At 36.3% G+C, this 20,863-nt stretch overlaps 1 protein-coding gene across 6 annotated transcripts in view; it reads right to left on the bottom strand.

Annotated features, from left to right (window-relative positions):
• The window catches only part of BTBD10 (BTB domain containing 10), a 75,364-nt gene that overhangs the window by 40,805 nt on the left and 13,696 nt on the right, over window positions 1–20,863 (bottom strand). The window contains exons 1-2 of one of the 6 annotated variants that reach the window (XM_061440750.1): window positions 12,776–12,851; window positions 9,024–9,180 (exon numbers count right to left, since the gene is read on the bottom strand). The exons of 1 other annotated variant lie outside the window; for it this stretch is intronic. In XM_061440750.1, the coding sequence (XP_061296734.1) occupies window positions 9,024–9,124 (101 nt within the window). In that variant the 5' untranslated portion in view covers window positions 9,125–9,180; window positions 12,776–12,851. Of the gene's footprint in view, window positions 1–4,092; window positions 4,739–9,023; window positions 9,181–12,775; window positions 12,855–20,863 lie in introns of those variants that run through there. 4 more of the 6 variants (XM_061440749.1, XM_061440752.1, XM_061440751.1 and 1 more) reach the window with 4 other exon arrangements.

The raw sequence follows: 20,863 nt of genomic DNA, 5'->3' as shown, positions 1-20,863 counted from the left end.
AGTCAAGACTGCAGGGAGAAATATCAACAACCTCAGATACGCAGATGATACCACTCTAATGACTGAAAATGAAGAGGAACTAAAGAGCCTCTTGATGAGGGTAAAAGAGGAGAGTGAAAAGCTGGCTTGAAACTCAACATTCAAAATACTAACATCATAGCATCTGGTCCCATCACTTCATGGCAAATAAAAGGGGACACAGGTCAGATCTCTGATTGTGGAACTAAGATCCTGCATGTCTTTCAGTTGCAGAAAAGAGGAGGGGAAGAGTTCCTTTTTTAAGACCTTGGGAGCATCTTTTTCTACTAAAAAGTAAAACCAATAGAAAAAATATATGAAGTACAAATACAATACTTAGTTTTAGAAATATTTATCATATGACCATGAATATTTTAACAAAGCTTACTTTCACAAACCAAGATTCTAGAGAGAAATCAAAGCAATCCCACACTCACTCATTTTCAAATGGCCTTTTTTTGGGGGGATGGGGGCTGTACAGCATGTGAGATCTTAGTTCCTTGACCAGGGATCAAACTCGCACCCCCTGCACTAGAAGCATGGAGTCTTAACCACTGGATCACCAGGGAAGTCCCCCAAATGGCCTTTTGAAAACACAAACTAACTTGTTCCATTAAATTCCCTCCTCCTATGCTTCATACTAAAATTTTAAGTATTAAAAGAATTAAAATTTAAAATCTGAACTACACTGCAATTAGATTGATAAAATTAAAGACTAAAACCAAATGCTCAATGAAGGGCAAACCATTAACCCTCTGGTTGAGAACCATTGTCTTTATTCTATATTCTAGGACCAAATAACAACAACAATGCTAACATTTGAGCATTTAGAATATGTCAGGCACAACAGTGAGCACTTTACACATATTTTCATTTAATCCACAAAACCATCCTCTTTTCACAGTTGAGAAAATGACGGTTTAGAGGCTAAATAACTTACCTAAAGTCATGTAGCTAAGCAAGTGGCAGGTCTGAGATGTGACCTAAGAAGCACAACTTTAGGGTTCATGCTTTTAACCTTAACCAAGTCTGACTCAAACGTGAGTATAGTTTCTTTTCCAAATGACAGTTCTTCACATATTTGAAGACAACTTCACATATTGAAGACACAACTCTTATTGTGAGATTCCTTAATATCTATCACAGTTGCCCCCAAGACCTCTGAATTTTCAGTTTCCTAAGCTGATAAGGCATCCAATTTACTCACATCCTTCCTTCTGAATTTACACAGAACTAAAGACAATACTTTGGTGTAATGAAGTGGCTCTAACCTTCTTTCCCATTCATTACGATGGTTTCTAAGGGGGTGGTGGTAGGGGAAAAGATGGGATGATGGCAGCCATACTGTACTTTTGTTTTATATCAAGTTTATTGCCAACAACTACCCCTCAAGTCTTTTCCAAATGTGATGCTATAAAGTCCTGCTAACAATATATATTTGCTTTTCAGTTCTTACTTAGATTCTTCAAAAGTTCATTTTAATTTAGTTCAACAAATCAGATTTGGAAATCACTTTGGATCATTAGCTTTTTATTTACTATGCTTTCTTCACTGTTACCTATAAATTTAAGAATTTTCCTTCTCCATAAGCAATAAGACAAACCAATGAACACAGCCACCTTCTAAGATCAATAACCTCTGAACATTGACCTTCAAAATGAAAACTGTGTTGATTAACACAATCCACTAATGGTTAACTCATTTTTCTTCACCCAAGGGGAGATATATATATATAAAGACTTCACCAAAAACTAAGTTATAATGAAGTTGAAGTACAAATACATTTTGCTACTAAACTACCAACTGCATCAGAGAAAAATTAAAGTTGTTTTGACAATCTATTTTTAGCAAACCCATTCTGGATAATTTTTAACCTGTTCTTTCCTTCAAGTTAGTCATAAACTATCTTCTGTTTTTTACTCTAAAATCTACTATCTTTTTCAAAATCAGGCCTAGGATCTCCCATCTTTTAGTACTTCTTGTATTCTCCTGAAACTCTTTAAAGACTACAAATAATATCAATAATTTTAAGATTTTACAGTCAGGTTCTTTTTTAACTATAAGATGTTCCAAAAGACAATTCATTGAACCAGATGCATTACCTATCTCTATATTAATGGTGGTTTCATTCTTTACTAGAAATGTCTTTGCTATTATTATTGATGATGGTGGTAGTTTGCTCTTCCTTTCTGCCAAAGAAGCTCCTAAATAAGAGTTGATGGATTTTTTTTTCTTGTCTCATTCCCATTCACTATTATTACACTTTCATTGATAACCTTTTGCAAGTGTAACATAAGAAACTCTTTTGGCTGGCCATAGAATTTTTAAAAAGTCTCAGCTCATCTGAGCTCTCGTTTCCTTGATGTTTAAAAAATATTTTCTATACTTTATTATGGCAATCTTATTTGCTCTGTTTTAAAAAATGTGCATATCTTTAAAGAATTCATTGTATAATCACATTAAGGATCTTTTTCCTTCTGAAAAGTATCAAAATTGTATTTTTACTGAACTCCTTAAGATATTCTTCTTTTTTAGAGAAATTTACGCTGTGAAATCAAACTGATCTTTTATCAAGAACCAGAAAAACTCAAATTCAATAAATTACAAAACATGTATACAGAAAACACTATGTAATTCTTAAGAATTATGCTATAGAAGACTACCCCGTGACACAGGGAATGTTCTGATTAAGTTTGCTTTTCATTAAAAAAAAAAAAGGGGAGAGGGGTTATATAACAGTACATGTAGTAATATCCCTAAATCATTTTTAAGTGTATACATGTGAATTTACATTTTTATATATACACAGGAAAAAAAGGTTATATACAAAAATATTTAAAGTTTTTCTTTTGATAACATTTGTATTTTATTCTATGTGCTTTTCTTTATCTATCAAATTTATGTAATAAATATGTATTACTCTTATAATAACACAGGCATTATCTTTTTAAAAATCAGCCAAACTAGAGAAAAAAATATTCTATAAAGTGTATGACAAAAAACTCTAACATGAGACTTCTGCCTTTATAACTTTATACTTAAGCAAGCTTAGAAAAACATTTCTGGACACCAAACCAGAGAGGAAAAAAAAAAAAAGGCCGAAACAAGGTACCTCCAGTTAGTCTAACTAAACAAACAAGTTGTAACAATCGTTCACACTTTTAGAAATTAAATGGGGAAAGTCACAAGAAGGTCCTCACATTTCAAGTAAAAGAATGTTACAAACTACTTAATAACATTTAAAATAATTTTAAAATGTTGTATATCCCCCCAAATCCCTACAAAATGAAGACTCAGTAGGATAGGGATAATGAAGACAAAAGGAAAAATACCATTAATCAAATTATTTTAAATTGTGCCAAAATTTCCTAATAAAGTAAGCAATGTCACCTGTAAAGACTTAAAATCTTATAGGAAGAATAACTGTCTTTATTTAGGAATGTTTTTCTCATTGAAAATCAAATTGCATTATTCTGAAAACTTATCTGATTTACTCTTTCAATGGCAGTATCTAGATCATCTACTCAGAGTCCGTGTTCTAAAAGACTAGAGAAAAAAGTCATCTTCACCAGTTAAAACTTTATCATTCAAATACATTCAGTTCTGTAAAATATATATAAAATGGATCAACTAATCCTTAATTCACCCAAAAGTAAAACTACATTCATCTTCTTCTTTAGGAAATTATTTCAATTATTTCATTTATCTTGAATTTCATTTTCAAATATATAAAAAATATTATTTTAAAATTAGCTTTTCCTTAAATAAAATTTTGTATGACATTCATAAGAAACAAGATCAAACATAATGCATTCTCAAGTTAAATGATGATTCTACTAAGACTTTAAATGAAATAGGAAACAAAGCCTCAAATCCATGAAAATAATAAAAACACACACTATTTTAAATAACGTGCCATTAAACTGACAATCAAGACATATGATCTTTAACATTCAAAAACATAAATGATCATAATGAAACAAAAGCCAAACATATCTCTCTCCACCTCTCTCATATTTATAAGTCTATAGAATTATAACCCAGCATATTATCATGTAATAAATGAATACACACCTTACTTTAGTATATGCCAAGGCAGACACACAAAAACAAGAAAAAAATTTTGAAATCAGAGTATAAAGGGACTCTGCTTTTTCAAACAATGCAGCACTGAAAGCCAGGTCAGCATCCTTGGGCATTACTAGGAAACTTTAGCACATCTGATATTTCCATCATCTTCAGAATTCCTCTGAACAATGAAAAAATTTCCCAGTCCCCTACCTCACCTATCTACAGACTTCCTTTAGCTTTCCTCCCTCTACTGTGTAATAATGCTATTGCAGTTATTTTGGCCTTAAATATTCAGAGATACAACCCCCGCTTTGTATTAATTCAGTTCATTTTCTCACAGACACTGACTCAGCCGTGGGTTGTGCAGCACTGACGTTTCTAACCAAACAGCATCGTGTGAGCTGTGATCATCCCATTTCTCCATCTCTGTGCAGTGATTGGATATTGTAATTGATAGACAGGATGAAGAAAACTCAGGAGATGAGGGTTAGTGATATGTAGATATGTTGCCAAATACCATCTGTAAAGCTAATTCTAGCTCTGCCAGCTTGCCAGGTTTTAAAAAACTAGGATGCAGCTAACTTTCTTTTTTCCTTTCAATATTTTATTGTGTACCTTTTCTGGGCAATAAAGCTTCTCTTTGAAACCAGAGAGAAAATATTATCTGTACTTAAAGGACTCACTAAAAGAACTACTCTTTAAAGCAACCCAACTTTTCCATTTCTAAACTGCTGCTAGGACTAAAGAGCAACTTAAAAAGGAAACTGGAAAGCTCAGTCTTCATGCAGAAGAAAGGAGCATGCGTACTTCTATGTGGGAATGAACCCTTGCGGCAAAGTATGATATTGAATGTATGATGCATTTATCTTTAGTAACCTGAGCAGACTGCAGATCTGAGTTTTAAATAGCTGTATTCGACCCAATTCAAATATGCAAGAGCTTTTAGCATGTTGTCACTCTAGGGCATTTTAACATTAGTTATATAGAAAAGGTGCTCTTTCTTTTTCCTTTTTAAATAGCAAAAACTCTTCTAATTTATAATTTAAAGAAAGGTGTCACAATTCAGGCCAAATAAACTTCAACTGAAATAATCTTTAACTTCTCAGCAAGCTACCAAACTCCTCAATATAAGTAATAACTATACAACTACTAGTCAGAAAGAAAAGTTGAGTAATTTTTCAACTAATTTATTTGTATGCACCTGCAGAGGAATCATAGGGACCCTGAATTTCATCCATGTCCAGATCAGCTTCCCTGTCTTGTCTTTTATATCAGTGTTATACCTATGAAATCTACATTCAAAGAAACTTCACAAAAGAAAAGTATTATTTAGTTAGTTAGTTCAGTCGCTCAGTCGTGTCCGACTCTTTGCGACCCCATGAATCGCAGCACACCAGGCCTCCCTGTCCATCACCAACTCCTGGAGTTCACTCAGACTCACGTCCATCGAGTCAGTGATGCCATCCAGCCATCTCATCCTCTGTCGTCCCCTTCTCCTCCTGCCCCCAATCTCTCCCAGCATAAGAGTCTTTTCCAATGAGTCAACTCTTTGTATGAGGTGGCCAAAGTACAGGAGTATTATTAGGTATTATTAATTGTATTAGGTAAAAGAGAAATCATAATTCGATATTCACCAAACCCTCAAACCTCCAACATAAGCATATGAATATAGTAATTACTATTGCTACTTCTATAATTCAAGAAATGTATTTTTATCCTTGCCAGTTAGGAAAAGAAGAGGAAAAAAAAAAAAATCAAAGGAAAAGGATTTCAGAAAGCAGGCTATTCCAATATGTGAAAAGATAACTTTTTAGAAAAACTGCAAAAACTGAATCAATAAATATGCTTATTTCTTTATTGTTAAAGTCTAAGTGTTTTTAGTTCCAAAATTCACATACTGATACGATATTTGTAGGTGAGGTAATTAGCTCATGAGGGAAGAGCACTCATGAATGGGACTAATACCTTTACAAAAGAGATCCCAGAAAGATCCCTAGTTCCTTCTACACCATGTGAGAACACAGGGGAAAAAAAAAAGTCTGTCTGAAGCAGCAGGCAAGCCCTTACCAGACACCAAATGTGCCAGCATTTTGATTTTGGACGTCCTAGCTTCCAGAACTATGTGAAACAAATTTCTGCTGTTTATAATATAGTCACCCAGTTTATGGTATTCTGTTACAGCAGCCCTAACACACTGAGCCATTTAGTTTTTGTAGATTTGAATCCCCAATTCTGTTTGAGGTGGCAATGTGAGCACTTATATTTCTCAGTCTCCATGATCTAGAGATGACCATATGACATAGTTCTAGCCAATAATTTATAAGCAGATGCCTGCTAGAAATTTTTGAGAAATTTAATTTCCTGATATAAATGAAACCTCTTTCCCATTATCCCTGTCTCCATTCCTCCTTGTCTGGAGGCTGGACATGATGGCTGGAACTGTATAGTAAGCCATTTTGTGATCATGAGGAAACAACAAGAGAAAAATCAAAGATCTTTGACCTTAATATCCTTAAGGATACTAGGTCACTAAGTCTACATCAGGTGATGCCTCCCTGTGGACTTTTGTGTACAAAAAAAATAACACCCTAACTTAAGCCAGTGTTTACTCTGGCTTTTACTCAAATATCCCTAAATAAAATACACAAGATTAAAAAAAAAAAGGATGCAAAAATATGTAGGACAGATGAAACAAAATTAGCCATGAAATGATAACTTGAAGCTGGGGAATGAGTACATAGGGGTTCATTATAACTGTTTTCTCTTATATGTATTTTAAATGCACCAAAATAAGTTACTGAAAATTTTTAAAAATAAAAAGAATAAGCAGCTTGTTCATAAATTCCAGCTTTGTAATCTACAAGTTGGGTAGTCTTAGACAAGTTTGTTAACCTCATTTTTTCTATCTGTTAATTGGAGACAATAATACTATTCATAGAGTTCAACCTTCAGATTTAGTCAAGGTAATTTCCAGAAGGTCCTTGGCAGGAATGCCCTCTATGTATCCAACTATCCAAGGATTAGTTCAAGTCTCATTTTTACCTGCTCAGGTTGGTACTGATTTCTTCTCTGAACTCTTATTTTACTACAACTTATTACCACAATTTATTGCCCTCTTGTCCTCTAATTGTTCCATAACTGGATATTAAAGTCTTCCATGATGGTACTGTGATAAACTGCTGAATCTTTCCAGAACTGAGCACAGGTTCTCAACAATACTTGTACTATTAGTTTTTAATACTGCTTAATGAATTTACAATTAATTTTTAAAAACTACCACTTTAAAAAAGTCAAACTGAATTATTTTTTAAAGCATCCTAAGTTATATGTTTATAAGTACATAGGAACAAAAACTCCCAAAAAGTAAACTGTTTTCCCATGGGCAGATTTTCCATGAATGAAGTTAAAATAAGATCAAGGATTTCCTCATCTTTCCATTAAAAAAAAAATCAATAAATTTGTATTCACGTAAGCAACCAATATTATTGCAATCATATTTAAGAGCACTAGAAAGGTACTGATGTTATAGAAATCAGGAAGAGCTATATCTGTTACTGAAGTTAAATAACAGTAATTTTAAAACTACTGTTTTTAATAAATCTTTCCCACTGTTTTCACATTTGTTTTTTATAAAGCTAACAATAGCTTATTTTTACCTTGTCACCACTTAATATACAATACAGTCTTGTACATCAGAAAAATATTAAGAACTAGCAAGGATAAGTTGAAAATCACCTGAAAAACTGTATATAATATATCAGCTATAAATACAGCCCCACATTTAATGAGATAAAACAAGTATCTCTTTACCTCAAAGACAAAATAAATATCCATGTAAACAGGCTGCAGAAAGAAAACTAGAGCACCAACTGAAGGACACACACACAAAAAAAACAAACCAAAAAACACTCACACCATTGGTGTGAACTTTATAATTAAAATCAACTAAACATCTTCAACATCTTCATTTTAGACCTCACGACATTAAAAGCCCACAATAAAAAATACATCTTGTCAGGAGACTTGAATAGTACTCATCACTCATATTTTCTAGCCATGTATATGGTTTAAAAGTAGCTGAATCATTTCTTTAAAATTACAAAAAGGATTTCAATATCACTGCATGTTTTATTCTTTAAGAAAGGTGGTATTAGTTACCCTAATCAGGAGAATTTTACATTCAAGTAAGTTAAATGCTCAATAATATCCCTCAAGTAAATATTCATAAAGCACAACTCTCTATGAAAACAATGTTTACATACCTGCATTATGTGAGGTTTATGATCCATTAACACCTTAAAATATCAGACCATAAAGTGTTCTAAATGAACTGTTTCTCATTAAGTCACACAGCACAAAAAGAAAGCTTTAAAAATAATATATAAAAGGGCTGAAACTTTTGAACTGAGTTTCACTTAATGCATCAAACTTTAATTGAACCAGGTGAGTTGCAGCAGATAGACTGATTTTACCACTAGGATCAGGATGATAACCCAAACACACACAGTTAAATATGTACAGAGGCAAAGACTGACAAAAGCCCATAAATTATCATATACAATATACTTAGAGCATAAAATAAATTCCTATTAGAGAGTTTTAAATACAAAGAATTAATCTGTCTTGCCAGAGTTCCCAATTAAATTAACTATAGCATTGATTCATGGGGTCAACTAAGGATATTTTAACATTATTTAGAAACAGAAACAAAAATTCATAAAAATACAAATGAGAATTAAATAAACACAAATAAGAAAATTAAAAGGAAGATGTTTCCCTAAAAGCTATTTAAAGAGAAATGCAAATATTCATAGTGTTTTGTAAATTGGTCCCCATCCTCTGACAGGCTTTGCCACAACCAAACACAGCTTGGTTCTTCATAAAAATCAATTTTAGCAGAGTTCTGATATGTGAAATACATATTTTCTACCTACCTTGAATGTTTATAAAGTTTACGAGGTCTACTATGCAATTTCCGATCCCAGTTCTCTGGATCACTGGAGTTACTGTCATAGGGATGAGGCCGTCCTGCCATCCCACTGCAAGCTTCCTCACACTACTGCTCTGAAAGCACACATGTAGACCCACAACCTACATAAGAGAGTAGTGTTGGCCTTTAAATCTATTCCATGCAGAATCAATAGTCACAGAATTGCATATATTTTCTGATATTATTGTGATTTTTTTAAGTGATTAACAGGATTATTAAACATCAGACACACAAAATGTCACAAATCAGATTCAAATAAACCTTACATCTCTTTAGGTACTTTTCATTTGATTATCTGATTAAATGTGTTATTCCTGTACAACATTTTAACAATATGCCATTTGTATTTAGCAAATATACTTAACTGCAATTTTAGTACCTTATGCCTCATGTTTCCAAACATTAATATAGAACCAAAAAGACAAAAACAGTTCCACAAAAGAATGATTCTTTTAGACAAAATTTCATTTGGAATACACTTCTTAATTACTTAAAGTTTACGGTGCTTAACAAAACACCTAGTAAGCTGACAATGTTGTTATTTCTTAAACCAAGTTAAAGACCATGAATAAAAATTTAATATTTGTTCAAAACTAAAAGTATGTAAACATCCTAATGTTTCCTTACAGTGCAATTATCAAAAAACATTTTATCAATGATTCATGTATTTTATGCCTTTTCATATGTAAGGCTTATGACTGTTAGTGCTACTACAGTCATCTGAAATTATAAGAAAACTCATTTAACAATAGCTTTACAAAATACCTGAACTAAGTATATTCACTATCCAATTTAATCTTCACAATCAACTTACAAAGGTGGCATTATACTCCCCAAAACAGAAGAGAAAAGAGTTTAGTAACTTTGCCAAAGGTCACAATGCTGGTAAACGGCAAGATTCTAAAGAACAATGAGAATGTATAACTATACAGAATAAAGTCTGGATACTGAAAGATGGAAAAACGCTCAGACTGGAGTATTTTGTTTAAAAATAGTAGGTCAGATTTGACTCAAAGACTGCACAAATACCAAAAGAAAAAACAAATAAGGTTAAATAATTTGAAAAAAAGTCATATAAACTGGATTAGAATCCAGGTTTCCAGACACCCATTCCTGTATGCTTTGTATATACTTTTCTAAGTTGGATTTGACAGAGGAAGTGAGGAGGGAGTTATCCATAAAAGACAAAGGGATGAGAGGTAGTGGGATGGATGCCCACATTCTCCATCAAACAAAGGCAAAGGGAATCCAGAATTGGGGAAATACCGTACCTCACTGAATTGTATAGGTTATTCCAGTACAATTTCACCAAAAATGCCAAAGATAAACTCATGAAAAGTGTTAAGTCTATCGCTGCTGCTGCTGCTGCTGCTGCTGCGTCACTTCAGTTGTGTCCGACTCTGTGTGACCCCAGAGACGGCAGCCCACCAGGCTCCCCCGTCCCTGGGATTCTCCAGGCGAGAACACTGGAGTGGGTTGCCATTTCCTTCTCCAAAGCATGAAAATGAAAAGTCTATCTCAGAGCTAAATTAACTATTTTGCTATGTTTTAATTTTCTTCTGCATAGTTACCTAGTACTTTCTTTCTAAAACAATTGAAAAAACCTAATAATACATGAACATATTAATATAATAAATATGTAAATAAAAAGCTCAAACAGTGAAATAAAAATAGTAAAGGGGGAAGGAAGAAAATTATACAACAGCTAATTCAAATTCCTCAGCAAATGACACACAATTTGCTTAATACTTCTGGAAAAGAAAATGTTTCCTGAAAGATTGCTGAATGATTAAAAATCAGTCATATATTATATGAATATAAAAACCACAAAATTGTTATGAAAACAAAAAAGACTCATTTGATTTTTTAATCAAAAAAATTAAAATGTATTCATTAAATAAACTTTTTTAAACTTCAATTTGGTATTACAGTTAGGTATCTGTACTGAAAAGATGAAGCAAAAGAGAAATGTAAAAAAGAACAAATCAGATAAAAGAGAAATTCAGATAGGAAACAATGGCCACAGATCAAAAGAGACCCAAAAGGTAGAAAAGAATAGTAGGGAAAACTGATAAAGGGGGGAAAGAAAGATGTAGAGGCTTAGCACGATCTGTAGAATGAGATTTAGAGTTTTTTCTCCTTACTGGATGGATAGGTTTTCCCGGAAGCTATCTCAGCTATTAGCATTTCCTTCAAGGGGCACATTAGCTTCTAACCCTTAACTATCTAAGACACACCCTTCTGGAAACCCACAGATGGCCACTGAGTAAAGTAATAATAAGCCTGGATGTCTCTGGGGGGCCAGTGGTTAAGACTCCATGCTCCCAGTGCAGGGGAAAACTAAGATCCTACATCCCACATGGCAGAGCAAACAAACAAACAAAAAGAATAATCCTAAGCGGCTAGTCGAGGCTATGGTTTTTCCTGTGGTCATGTATGGATGTGAGAGTTGGACTGTAAAGAAGGCTGAGTGCCAAAGAATTGATGCTTTTGAACTGTGGTGTTGGAGAAGACTCTTGAGAGTCCCTTGGACTGCAAGGAGATCCAACCAGTCCATTCTGAAGGAGATCAGCCCTGGGATTTCTTTGGAAGGAATGATGCTGAAGCTGAAACTCCAGTACTTTGGTCACCTCATGTGAAGAGTTGACTCATTGGAAAAGACCCTGATGCTGGGAGGGATTGGGGGCAGGAGGAGAAGGGGACGACAGAGGATGAGATGGCTGGATGGCATCACCGACTCGATGGACGTGAGTCTGAGTGAACTCCGGGAGTTGGTGATGGACAAGGAGGCCTGGTGTGCTGCGAATCATGGGGTCACAAAGAGGAGGACACGACTGAGCGACTGAACTGAAGCCATGGGAGACACTGATTAAAAAATACAACCCCAAGGAATGAATAAGGTAAATTTTGACTCATATTTTCCACTATTTTATAGTGGGTAGCACGTATCTAGTAGCAAGAAAATATCAGTATGTATTCCTAATCAAGCCTACTGAAATTAACAACATGTATATTGCAGCCAGCCACAAGAAAGTAAAGAATGTTCAGATGAAGACTACTGAAAAAGTCAATTGAGAAATCATATTTACATTTCATTTGTTAATAAAACTTGAGTATTAGCATGTGAAGGATTTCACCCCCACTTCTCATTCCCAATAGTAAGGGTACAAACATATAAATGAAGATGGAAAAAAATATACCTGTGTTTGCCTACACATGTTAGCATATTTTTAAATACTACAGATTTAACTAGAAATAGATAAAAAAGCAAATGACATATTAATATTTTCAAATGCTAATCTTTTATATTTTAACCAATCTCTGTGCCATACTCAGTGAAGTTATATTTATCTTATTTCATTTATTCATTCATGCACTTACTGAACACCTAATATGCTAAGAAATTTACAGATGCTAAAGCAAGTTGGATATTGTTGTTGTTGTTTTCTTTTTTAAATTTTATTTACTTTTGGCTCAGTAGTTGTGGTGCACAGGCCCATCTGCTTCGCCACATATGGGATCTTCCCAGACCAGGGACTGAACCCAAGGTCCCTGCATTGGCAGGAACACTCCCAACCACTGGACCACCAGGGAAGTCCTTTGGACGTTGTTCTTGTGCTCAAAAAGTTCACTGTAGTATGGGAAAAAAATACTCCACTAACAGCTCTATACCACTTACTCCTGTATCTCTCCTACCTGAGTAGTCTTGTGCCATCACCCCAATTCTTCAACCTCATTAAATCTTGGATGTTCTTTGGGATTCCATCTTCATCTGCTAGGTCCAGGAAGACAGCAGACAAAGAAATAAGAATCAAACCCTTGAAAACACCATGTTTTACACACAACATATACTGAATCAAAAATCCGGAAGTCATCCTTGACCTCTCCTTTCCTACCATCAAATCTAACTTTAAATTCTTCTTTTGACTCCTTCTTTCTCTTATGAATCATAAGGCTGTTGCCTTCATTTAAATCTTTAACATCTATCAATAAACCTCTTAGTTGACTTCTTTATCTCATTCAATTCCACATTTGCTCTGCTGTAATCACAACTATCTTTCTAAAAACTTTAAATGGCTCTTTATTTCCTGATCTAAATTCTTTACCATAAAAAGTTCTTTAAAATCTGACATTTGCATCCCCAATGTCTACTTCATATTAGGCAAAATAAAGATCTTGTTGGGATCTTGTAATCATCAAAAAATAATTACTAGGTTATTGGAAACAAATAGACAAAACAAATAGACAAAATGTAACAATTCGTTACTATTTTTAGGTATGACAGAAATAATGTAAACTCTAAATAATCTAGAAATAAACTGTACAGAGGATGGATCAACTGGGCCTATTGGTGAAGACATGCATTCAGGACACTGCCAAAAGTCAATTGTGGAAAAAAGTGATTCAACTGCTTCTCCTCTTGGATATTACTATCTTTAAAAAAAAAGGTTGTGGAGGGAACCAGAATCTTTACAACTACAGTATCATAAGTACTCCCTGGACACCACTTCCAGGCATTACTTGATGGCAATGACCCAGAGAAGAGTTTTTAAAAAAAAAATCATGATAGTATATGGATACAATTTATTCTGTCCTTACTATTATCAATGTGCTAGGAAGTTTATATACTTTCTCCTATTTAAAGCTCAAAACAACCCAATATTACTACCCTGTTTCATAGGTGAGGAAACGTTAGGGCTAAGATGTGAATCCCAGCCTAACTGAAAGCCCATGTTCTTTCCAACATAATAAGCGAAGTACACAGAAGTTCATATATTTGCTCCTTATTGCTAACAGATGTAGCTTTTTAACGGCAGCCATCTTGTGGCTTTTCCCAAACTACTGAGATCTCACTCTAAATAGGGCACTACACAAGAGCTTTTCTGTTAAGTGAAATTGTTTTTATCTCTCAAATTTTGCAAACAAAGTAATTCAAGTGAGGTGTTTATTGGAGAGGAAGACCTTATAGAGAAAGAAACCAGTGAAGAGAACAAATCACACCGTGATACCAGGGGCAGTTACCAAGGACTGTCTTCAGCTGCACAGAAAGCCAAATATCCAGAGGTATAGTGGGAAAGACTGACCAAAAGGCAGTCAAGAAGGCACCTGAGCTAGTAAAATGTCCTAAGGTAACCTTTCCTATGGTGGAAAAGATCAAAAGGAGTGATACCCCACAGGGCAAATGAGTCATTTGAGATTGGCAGACTGAAAGAGCAAACACCTAAACACTGACATATTCAGAGGGGTCTAGAAGTAGGAACAATTTCGGAAGGGCCAGAAACTTGAGGGATCATTTGATGAGATTCCCTCTTATAGGCATAAAAGAGAGACTGTACCATCTTAAAGGCACAAAATACATAATATAGATGTAACTGTGAAAGAAAAAGAACAGGTGGAAAAACTTTTAAAAGAAAAGGAAACAGAGGGATGAAAAGGAACTTCCTGCAAACACAGCTGAGAGAAATGATCATGTAAGTCTCCTGCAAATAATTATTTAAACCTGGATAAAATTTTCATTGTTTTAAAGCATCTTTTGGAAAGTGTCCCAAAATACACAGTAGAAAAAGAAGAGTTTACTCATGAAAAACTCCAACTAGAAGGGAACAGAATCATGAGATCAACTTTTAGTTTTTCTATTGAGGGCCCTTCCTATTTGCCAACAGATAAGGTGAAAGGGAAAGGGAAGTCGCTCAGTCGTGTCCAACTCTTCGTGACCCCATGGACTGCAGCCTACCAGGCTCCTCTGTCCATGGGATTTTCCAGGCAAGAGTACTGGAGTGGGGTGCCATCGCCTTCTCCAATAAGGTGAAGGCAGTCACAAAGCTCAAAGTGGTAGACAAAATAGTTCAGGGCTCGAAGTGCAGCTAGAAATTTAAGGTAGACTTACCAGGAATGGAAGAACCACAAGAGCATAAAAATCTGAGCATAAACTCTGCTCAGTTAAATTACACATGAATGGGAGGGTGGGGAGGAGACCCCAGGTAGTCTCTACGGTAGACCATAGAAGAATTGAAAGCTGCATGGCTTAAGATCTATATAAGTTTGATGCTTTTTAACCAAATGCATTCCCCAACCATACACAGCCCAAGCAGCAGGAAAGCTGAAGCCCTTACTGGCTTGGAGGTGTCAGAGGACAGAGATTACTACTGGCAGACAAAATAGGTATTAGGAGGAAATCCCCAGAAGTAGGGAACCACAGGGCAGGTGAGCTCCAAAATTTGACTATAAACTCTGCCCAAATTTTTGGCTGACCACCAAATTACACAGGTACAAAGAACCCTACCTTACCCTACTCCCCAGGAGACCAAACTGAAAAAACAAGTAGTTGAAAGAAAAGAACTGAGCACAGGTATCAGCTGCCTCACACAATGTAAGCTTCCCCAACGGTTCATCCGTAAAGAGTCTGCCTGCAGTGCAGGAGACATGGGTTCAGTCCCTGGGTTAGGAAGATCCCCTGGAGAAGGAAATGGAAACCCACACTCCAGTATTCTTGCCTGGAGAATCCAATGGACAGAGGAGCCTGGTGGGCTACAGTCCATGGGGTCACAAACAGTCAGGACACGACTGAGCCACTAACACTTTCCCTTTCACACTGCGTAGGAAACTAAGTTTGCAGATTGAGTCCAGGCAAGTTAATGGTCCGCTAGAACCAAAAAACCCAACAATTTTCACAAAACACCAAAAATTTCAACCCAAAATTATGAGATTCAAAGAAACAAGACAGTAAAAAGGCAGTCAATAGAAACTGACTCCAAGTGTGTCTGAGGCAGGAGATAGTTGGGCCCCAGAGTAGGCATTTACAACTGACCTCTTGTTTACATTTCTAAGGGCAAGAGAAAGAAGGGCTTCAGGCTGGACACATACAACTAGCCTCCTGTTTACATTTTCTGAGACAGGAGACAGGTGGGCTCCAAGTTAGGCATTTATAATCAGCCTCCTGTTTGCCCTCTGAAATGAAAGCAACAACAGAAACAGGGTAAATAGCCAGGCTTTGTCTCCTGTGGATGACGCAAGATAACAATCATGGCAGGAATACAGAGGGCCTAAACCTTGTTTGAGTAAAGGATCAAAATGCCATATACTTCTGGAACACTCTTGGGTAAGGGAGACACTGCACATGCAGAAAGGCTCCTTGGGGGTCAAAAAGCGGGGAGGGGGCACCACCCCATAAAATCCATAATATGTGATGCTAAGACTGTCCCATAGGCCTTTGGGCTAAAATTCATTTGGAAAAAAGTTGCACGCGCGCATTGGGGAGGGTCCTAGGGCAAAGGCAGGTGTGAAAAAAGAAACCAGATAATTGGCCAAAGGCAAAGACCCAGAAGAATTGCCCTATATAAATGATGTAACCTCCTCTGTACTGCACTCATTAGGAAAGCCGTGCACACTTTTTCTTTCCGGATGTGTCTCTCTGCCTTGTTTCTATCTTAACAGTTTCTGTGTGCTCTGCCATTTGTTGTTATGCTGTGTTTCTAATAATAAACTTTGTACCTGCAATTATGGTTTTGGCCTCTGTGAGAAATGTATTTTTCACTGGGAGCAAGAGCCAGGGAAAAATAGTTTCTAGCCTCTAGCCCTTGCGGGTGTGGTGGCTAGGACTCCTGGTTTTTATCCAGGCTACCCAGGTTCAATTTCTGGCCAGGAAATTAAGATCTTACTTCATGCCACTGCTCACTGCTGCCTCTCCAAGATCAGGTCTAGATGTAGGACTTAGCAAATAAAGAGTTTTCAAAGCATATATTATAAATAAATTTAAACAATTTAAGGAAAGTATATTCAAAGTACAGAATAAGAAAATGGCCTTGAGTGGCAGAAAGGTAAGCTTAATAGAGAAGTGAAAACAAAAAAGAAAAAAAAAATTCAGCTCTAGCTGAAAAGAACTAAAATGAAAAAATCTAATAGATGGACACAACAGCAGATGGAACTACAAAAAATTCAGGTAACCTGAAAACAGAGCATCAGAAGTCACTCCACCCACAGAATAGAAAGATTAAATAAAAACAGCTCTGCAAACACAGATGAGACAGCATCTAATGATATAGCACAGAAGTAACTGGAGTCTCTACTAAGATACTCAACAAAATGGAATCTCAAAAGCACTACGGTAAGTGAAAAAAGCAAGACTTACAGCTTCTATACCATATGATTTCATTTATATAACACAGAAAGACAAAACTGTAGGGATTACAGATAAAACAGCCCGAGGTTAGAGTTGAGGGAACTACACAGGGATAGCACAAAGTAATTCTGGGGGTGATAGAACTATTCTGTATCTGAATTGTGGTGGTGGCAGTTACACAATTGTATGCCTTTGTCAAAACTCCTAAGAACTGCACACCAGAATTTTATTGTATGTAAATTTAAAAAGAAAAAAACAGCAGGAGAGATGTTTAACTAATGCAAGTATCAAATATATTAGCATGACATAATTAAGCTGCTTTCTGATCAAAACCCCCACATCATACTGCCTCTCTTACCATCCTCCCACTGCCATGGAAGACACATACAAATTTTCGATCATAAACACTGGTGAGAATTTTTCTACTTCTGCCACAATAATAAATGACTTACAGAAAAGGTTTTAGAATCAGATAAAACTAAGTTATATGACTTGGTACCAGCTTCTTAACCTCTAAGACCTCAACTTCTTTAAATGTGAAATGATGAAAATACAATTCTCATTACCATCATTTTATCTATTACTAACGTAACTGCCAATCAAATTATTATAAAGAATAAATGAGACAGGACACCTTATATAGTAACACAGTCCTGGGTACCTTGCTGAATTTCTCTTGTAGACTACCTATTACAAATTTTGCATAATATTTCATTAGTTCATTCATGACTTTCTATTTGCCTTTTGAGATCACTGGAAACGAGAATTCCCAGACAGCTGCTAAGCATTTATTGAGCATCTGTAATGTGCTAGATGGTTGGAATAAAAAGAGGAATATGATATCATAGTTGGTAACAGTTTAGGAGCTAAATCAAAACCTTACATTGTTCCTATAGTAACTATGATGTAAAACAAATATTTCACTCTTAGCTTAAAAAAGCACATTGCAATCTCTGGAAGAATAGACCAATTACCCTAGTTTCTAACCTCTGTGAAAACTCCTTCAGTTATTTTTAATCAGAATATTCTTGCTGTATCCAAGAAGCTTAAATTTTTTTAATTTTTTCTCTCAATGAGATGTAACAGCCTCCTTGCTACATAACAAATTATCATAAATCCAGTGGCTTACAACACCATCTTAGCTTCTGTGGATTAGGAATCCAGTATAGTTTAGCGGGGTCTCCTACAAGGCTACAACCCAAGGTGTCAACTATAACTAAATTTTCATTAGGAGGTTCAACGGGGGAATGATCCACTTCCAAGGTTACTGAGATTGTAACAAATTGATTTCCTTATGGCATGAAGATTCAAAGCCAGTGATGCAGAGATAGGAAGTCTGCTAGTAAAATGGAGTCTTATATAACAATTAGGGAAGTAACTTTACATTCAGTTCAGTCTCTCAGTCACGTCCAACTCTTTGCCAACCCAGGGACTGCAGCACACCAGGTTTCCCTGTCCATCACCAACTCCCAGAGCTTACTCAAACTCATGTCCATTGAGTCAGTGATTAGATTACCTTTAGCATATTCTTTTGGTTCAGTTCAGTTCAGTTCAGCCAGTCAGTCATGTATGACTCTCTGCGACCCCATGAGCCGCAGCACACCAGGCCTTCCTGTCTATGACCAACTCCCAGAGTTCACCCAAACTCACGTCCATTGAGTCAGTGATGCCATCCAGCCATCTCATCCTCTGTCATCCCCTTCTCCTCCTGCCCCCAATCCCTCCCAGCATCAGAGTCTTTTCCAATGAGTCAAACTCTTCGCATGAGGTGGCCAAAGTACTGGAGTTTCAGCTTTAGCATCATTCCTTCCAGAGAACACCCAGGACTGATCTCCTTTAGAATGAATGGACTGGTTGGGTCTCCTTGCAGTCCAAGGGACTCTCAAGAGTCTTCTCCAACAGCACAGTTCAAATTCATCAATTCTTCGGCGCTCAGCTTTCTTCACAGTCCAACTCTCACATCCATACATGACCACTGGAAAAACCATAGCCTTGACTAGACGGACCTTTGTTGGCAAAGTAATGTCTCTGGTTTTTAATATGTTGTCTAGGTTGGTCATAACTTTCCTTCCAAGGAGTAAGCATCTTTTAATTTCATGGCTGCAATCACCATCTGCAGTGATTTTGGAGCCCCCCAAAATAAAGTCTGACACTGTTTCCACTGTTTCCCCATCTATTCTGCTCTCTCTTTAGGGAAGGGGATTATACAAAGGCACAAACACCAGGAGACAGGGCTCATGGAACTACCTTAGGGTCTGTCACCATATTGTCCAACACATTCTACCTTAATATAACACTAAAAGTGTGCTCAGCCCTTGTTCTAATTACACATGTGTGTGTGCAAAGTTGTGTCCAACTCTTCGTGACCTCCAGGGAATTTTCCAGGCAAGAATACTGGAGTGGCTTGCCAATGCCCATGCCAAGGGATGTTCCAAACCCAGGGATTGAACCCATGTCTCTGGAGCCTCCTGCATTGGCAAGCAGATTCTTTACCACTGAGCCACCTGGGAAGCCCTCTAATTATACATACCTACCACTTTTGGCTGTGACAAATAGTGCTGTGAGGTCAAGGAGATAAAAGAAATGTATGTGCTTTGTCTGTACGTGTGTTAGTATAGTGCTAACTATAATACTTTTCAGTCCTGAATATTCATTGGAAGGACTAATGCTGAAGCTGAAGCTCCAATACTCTGGCTACCTGACGCAAAGAACTGACTCACTGGAAAAGACCATGATGCTGGGACTGATTGAAGGCAGGAGGAGAAGGTGACAACAGAGGATGAGATGGTTGGATGGCATCACCAACGTGATGGACATGAGTTTGAGCAAGCTCCAGGAGTGGGTGATGGACAGGGAGGCCTGGCGTGCTGCAGTCCATGGGGTCACAAAGAGTTGGACACAACTGAGCAACTGAACTGACTGAACTATAATATCACTATACTAACACAAAACACATTTTTTTATCTCCTTGACTTCACAGCATTATTTATCATAACAAAAACCTAGAATTGATTTAAATGTCCATCAGAAATGAACTAGTTAAAAATCTGCACAATATCATGAAGCCAGTAAAAATGAGATAGGTACTGATAAGAAAAATACTCCAAGATATAATGGTATACTAAAAGGCACAGAACAGTGCTTCCCTGGTGGCTCAGTGGTAAAGAATCCATCTGCAGTTATAAAGGACATGGGTTCAATCCGTGGACCCCATGGTCCAGGAAGATTCCACATGCCACGGGACAACTAAGCCAGTGCACCACGACTACTGAGCCTGTACTCTATAGAGTCCATGAGCCATAATTACTGAGCTCAAGTGTCCTAGAGCCCATGTTCTGCAACAAGAGAAACCACTGGAATAAGAAGTCCATGCAGCACAACTAGAGAAAGCCCACGTGCAACAATGAATACCCAACGTAGTCATAAATAAAATAAATCTTTAAAAAAGTCCTTTTAAAAATAAACAAAAAGCATGGTACAGCTACATAGTGTGTACTCCAATACAGCCTTAAAATATGTATACAAACACTCACTCATGTTTTTATATTTTTTAAATGTCTAGCAGTATCACATAAAACTTATGATCAGTTGCCTCTGAGGAAAGGAGAAGTGAGACTTAGTGACTCGCATGGTAGAGATCTGTCTGCAATGCAGGAGACCCAGGT

The sequence above is a fragment of the Bos javanicus genome, chromosome 15, assembly GCF_032452875.1.
Source record: "Bos javanicus breed banteng chromosome 15, ARS-OSU_banteng_1.0, whole genome shotgun sequence".
Lineage (NCBI taxonomy): Eukaryota > Metazoa > Chordata > Mammalia > Artiodactyla > Bovidae > Bos > Bos javanicus.
This window is presented reverse-complemented; position numbering and strand designations above follow the sequence as displayed.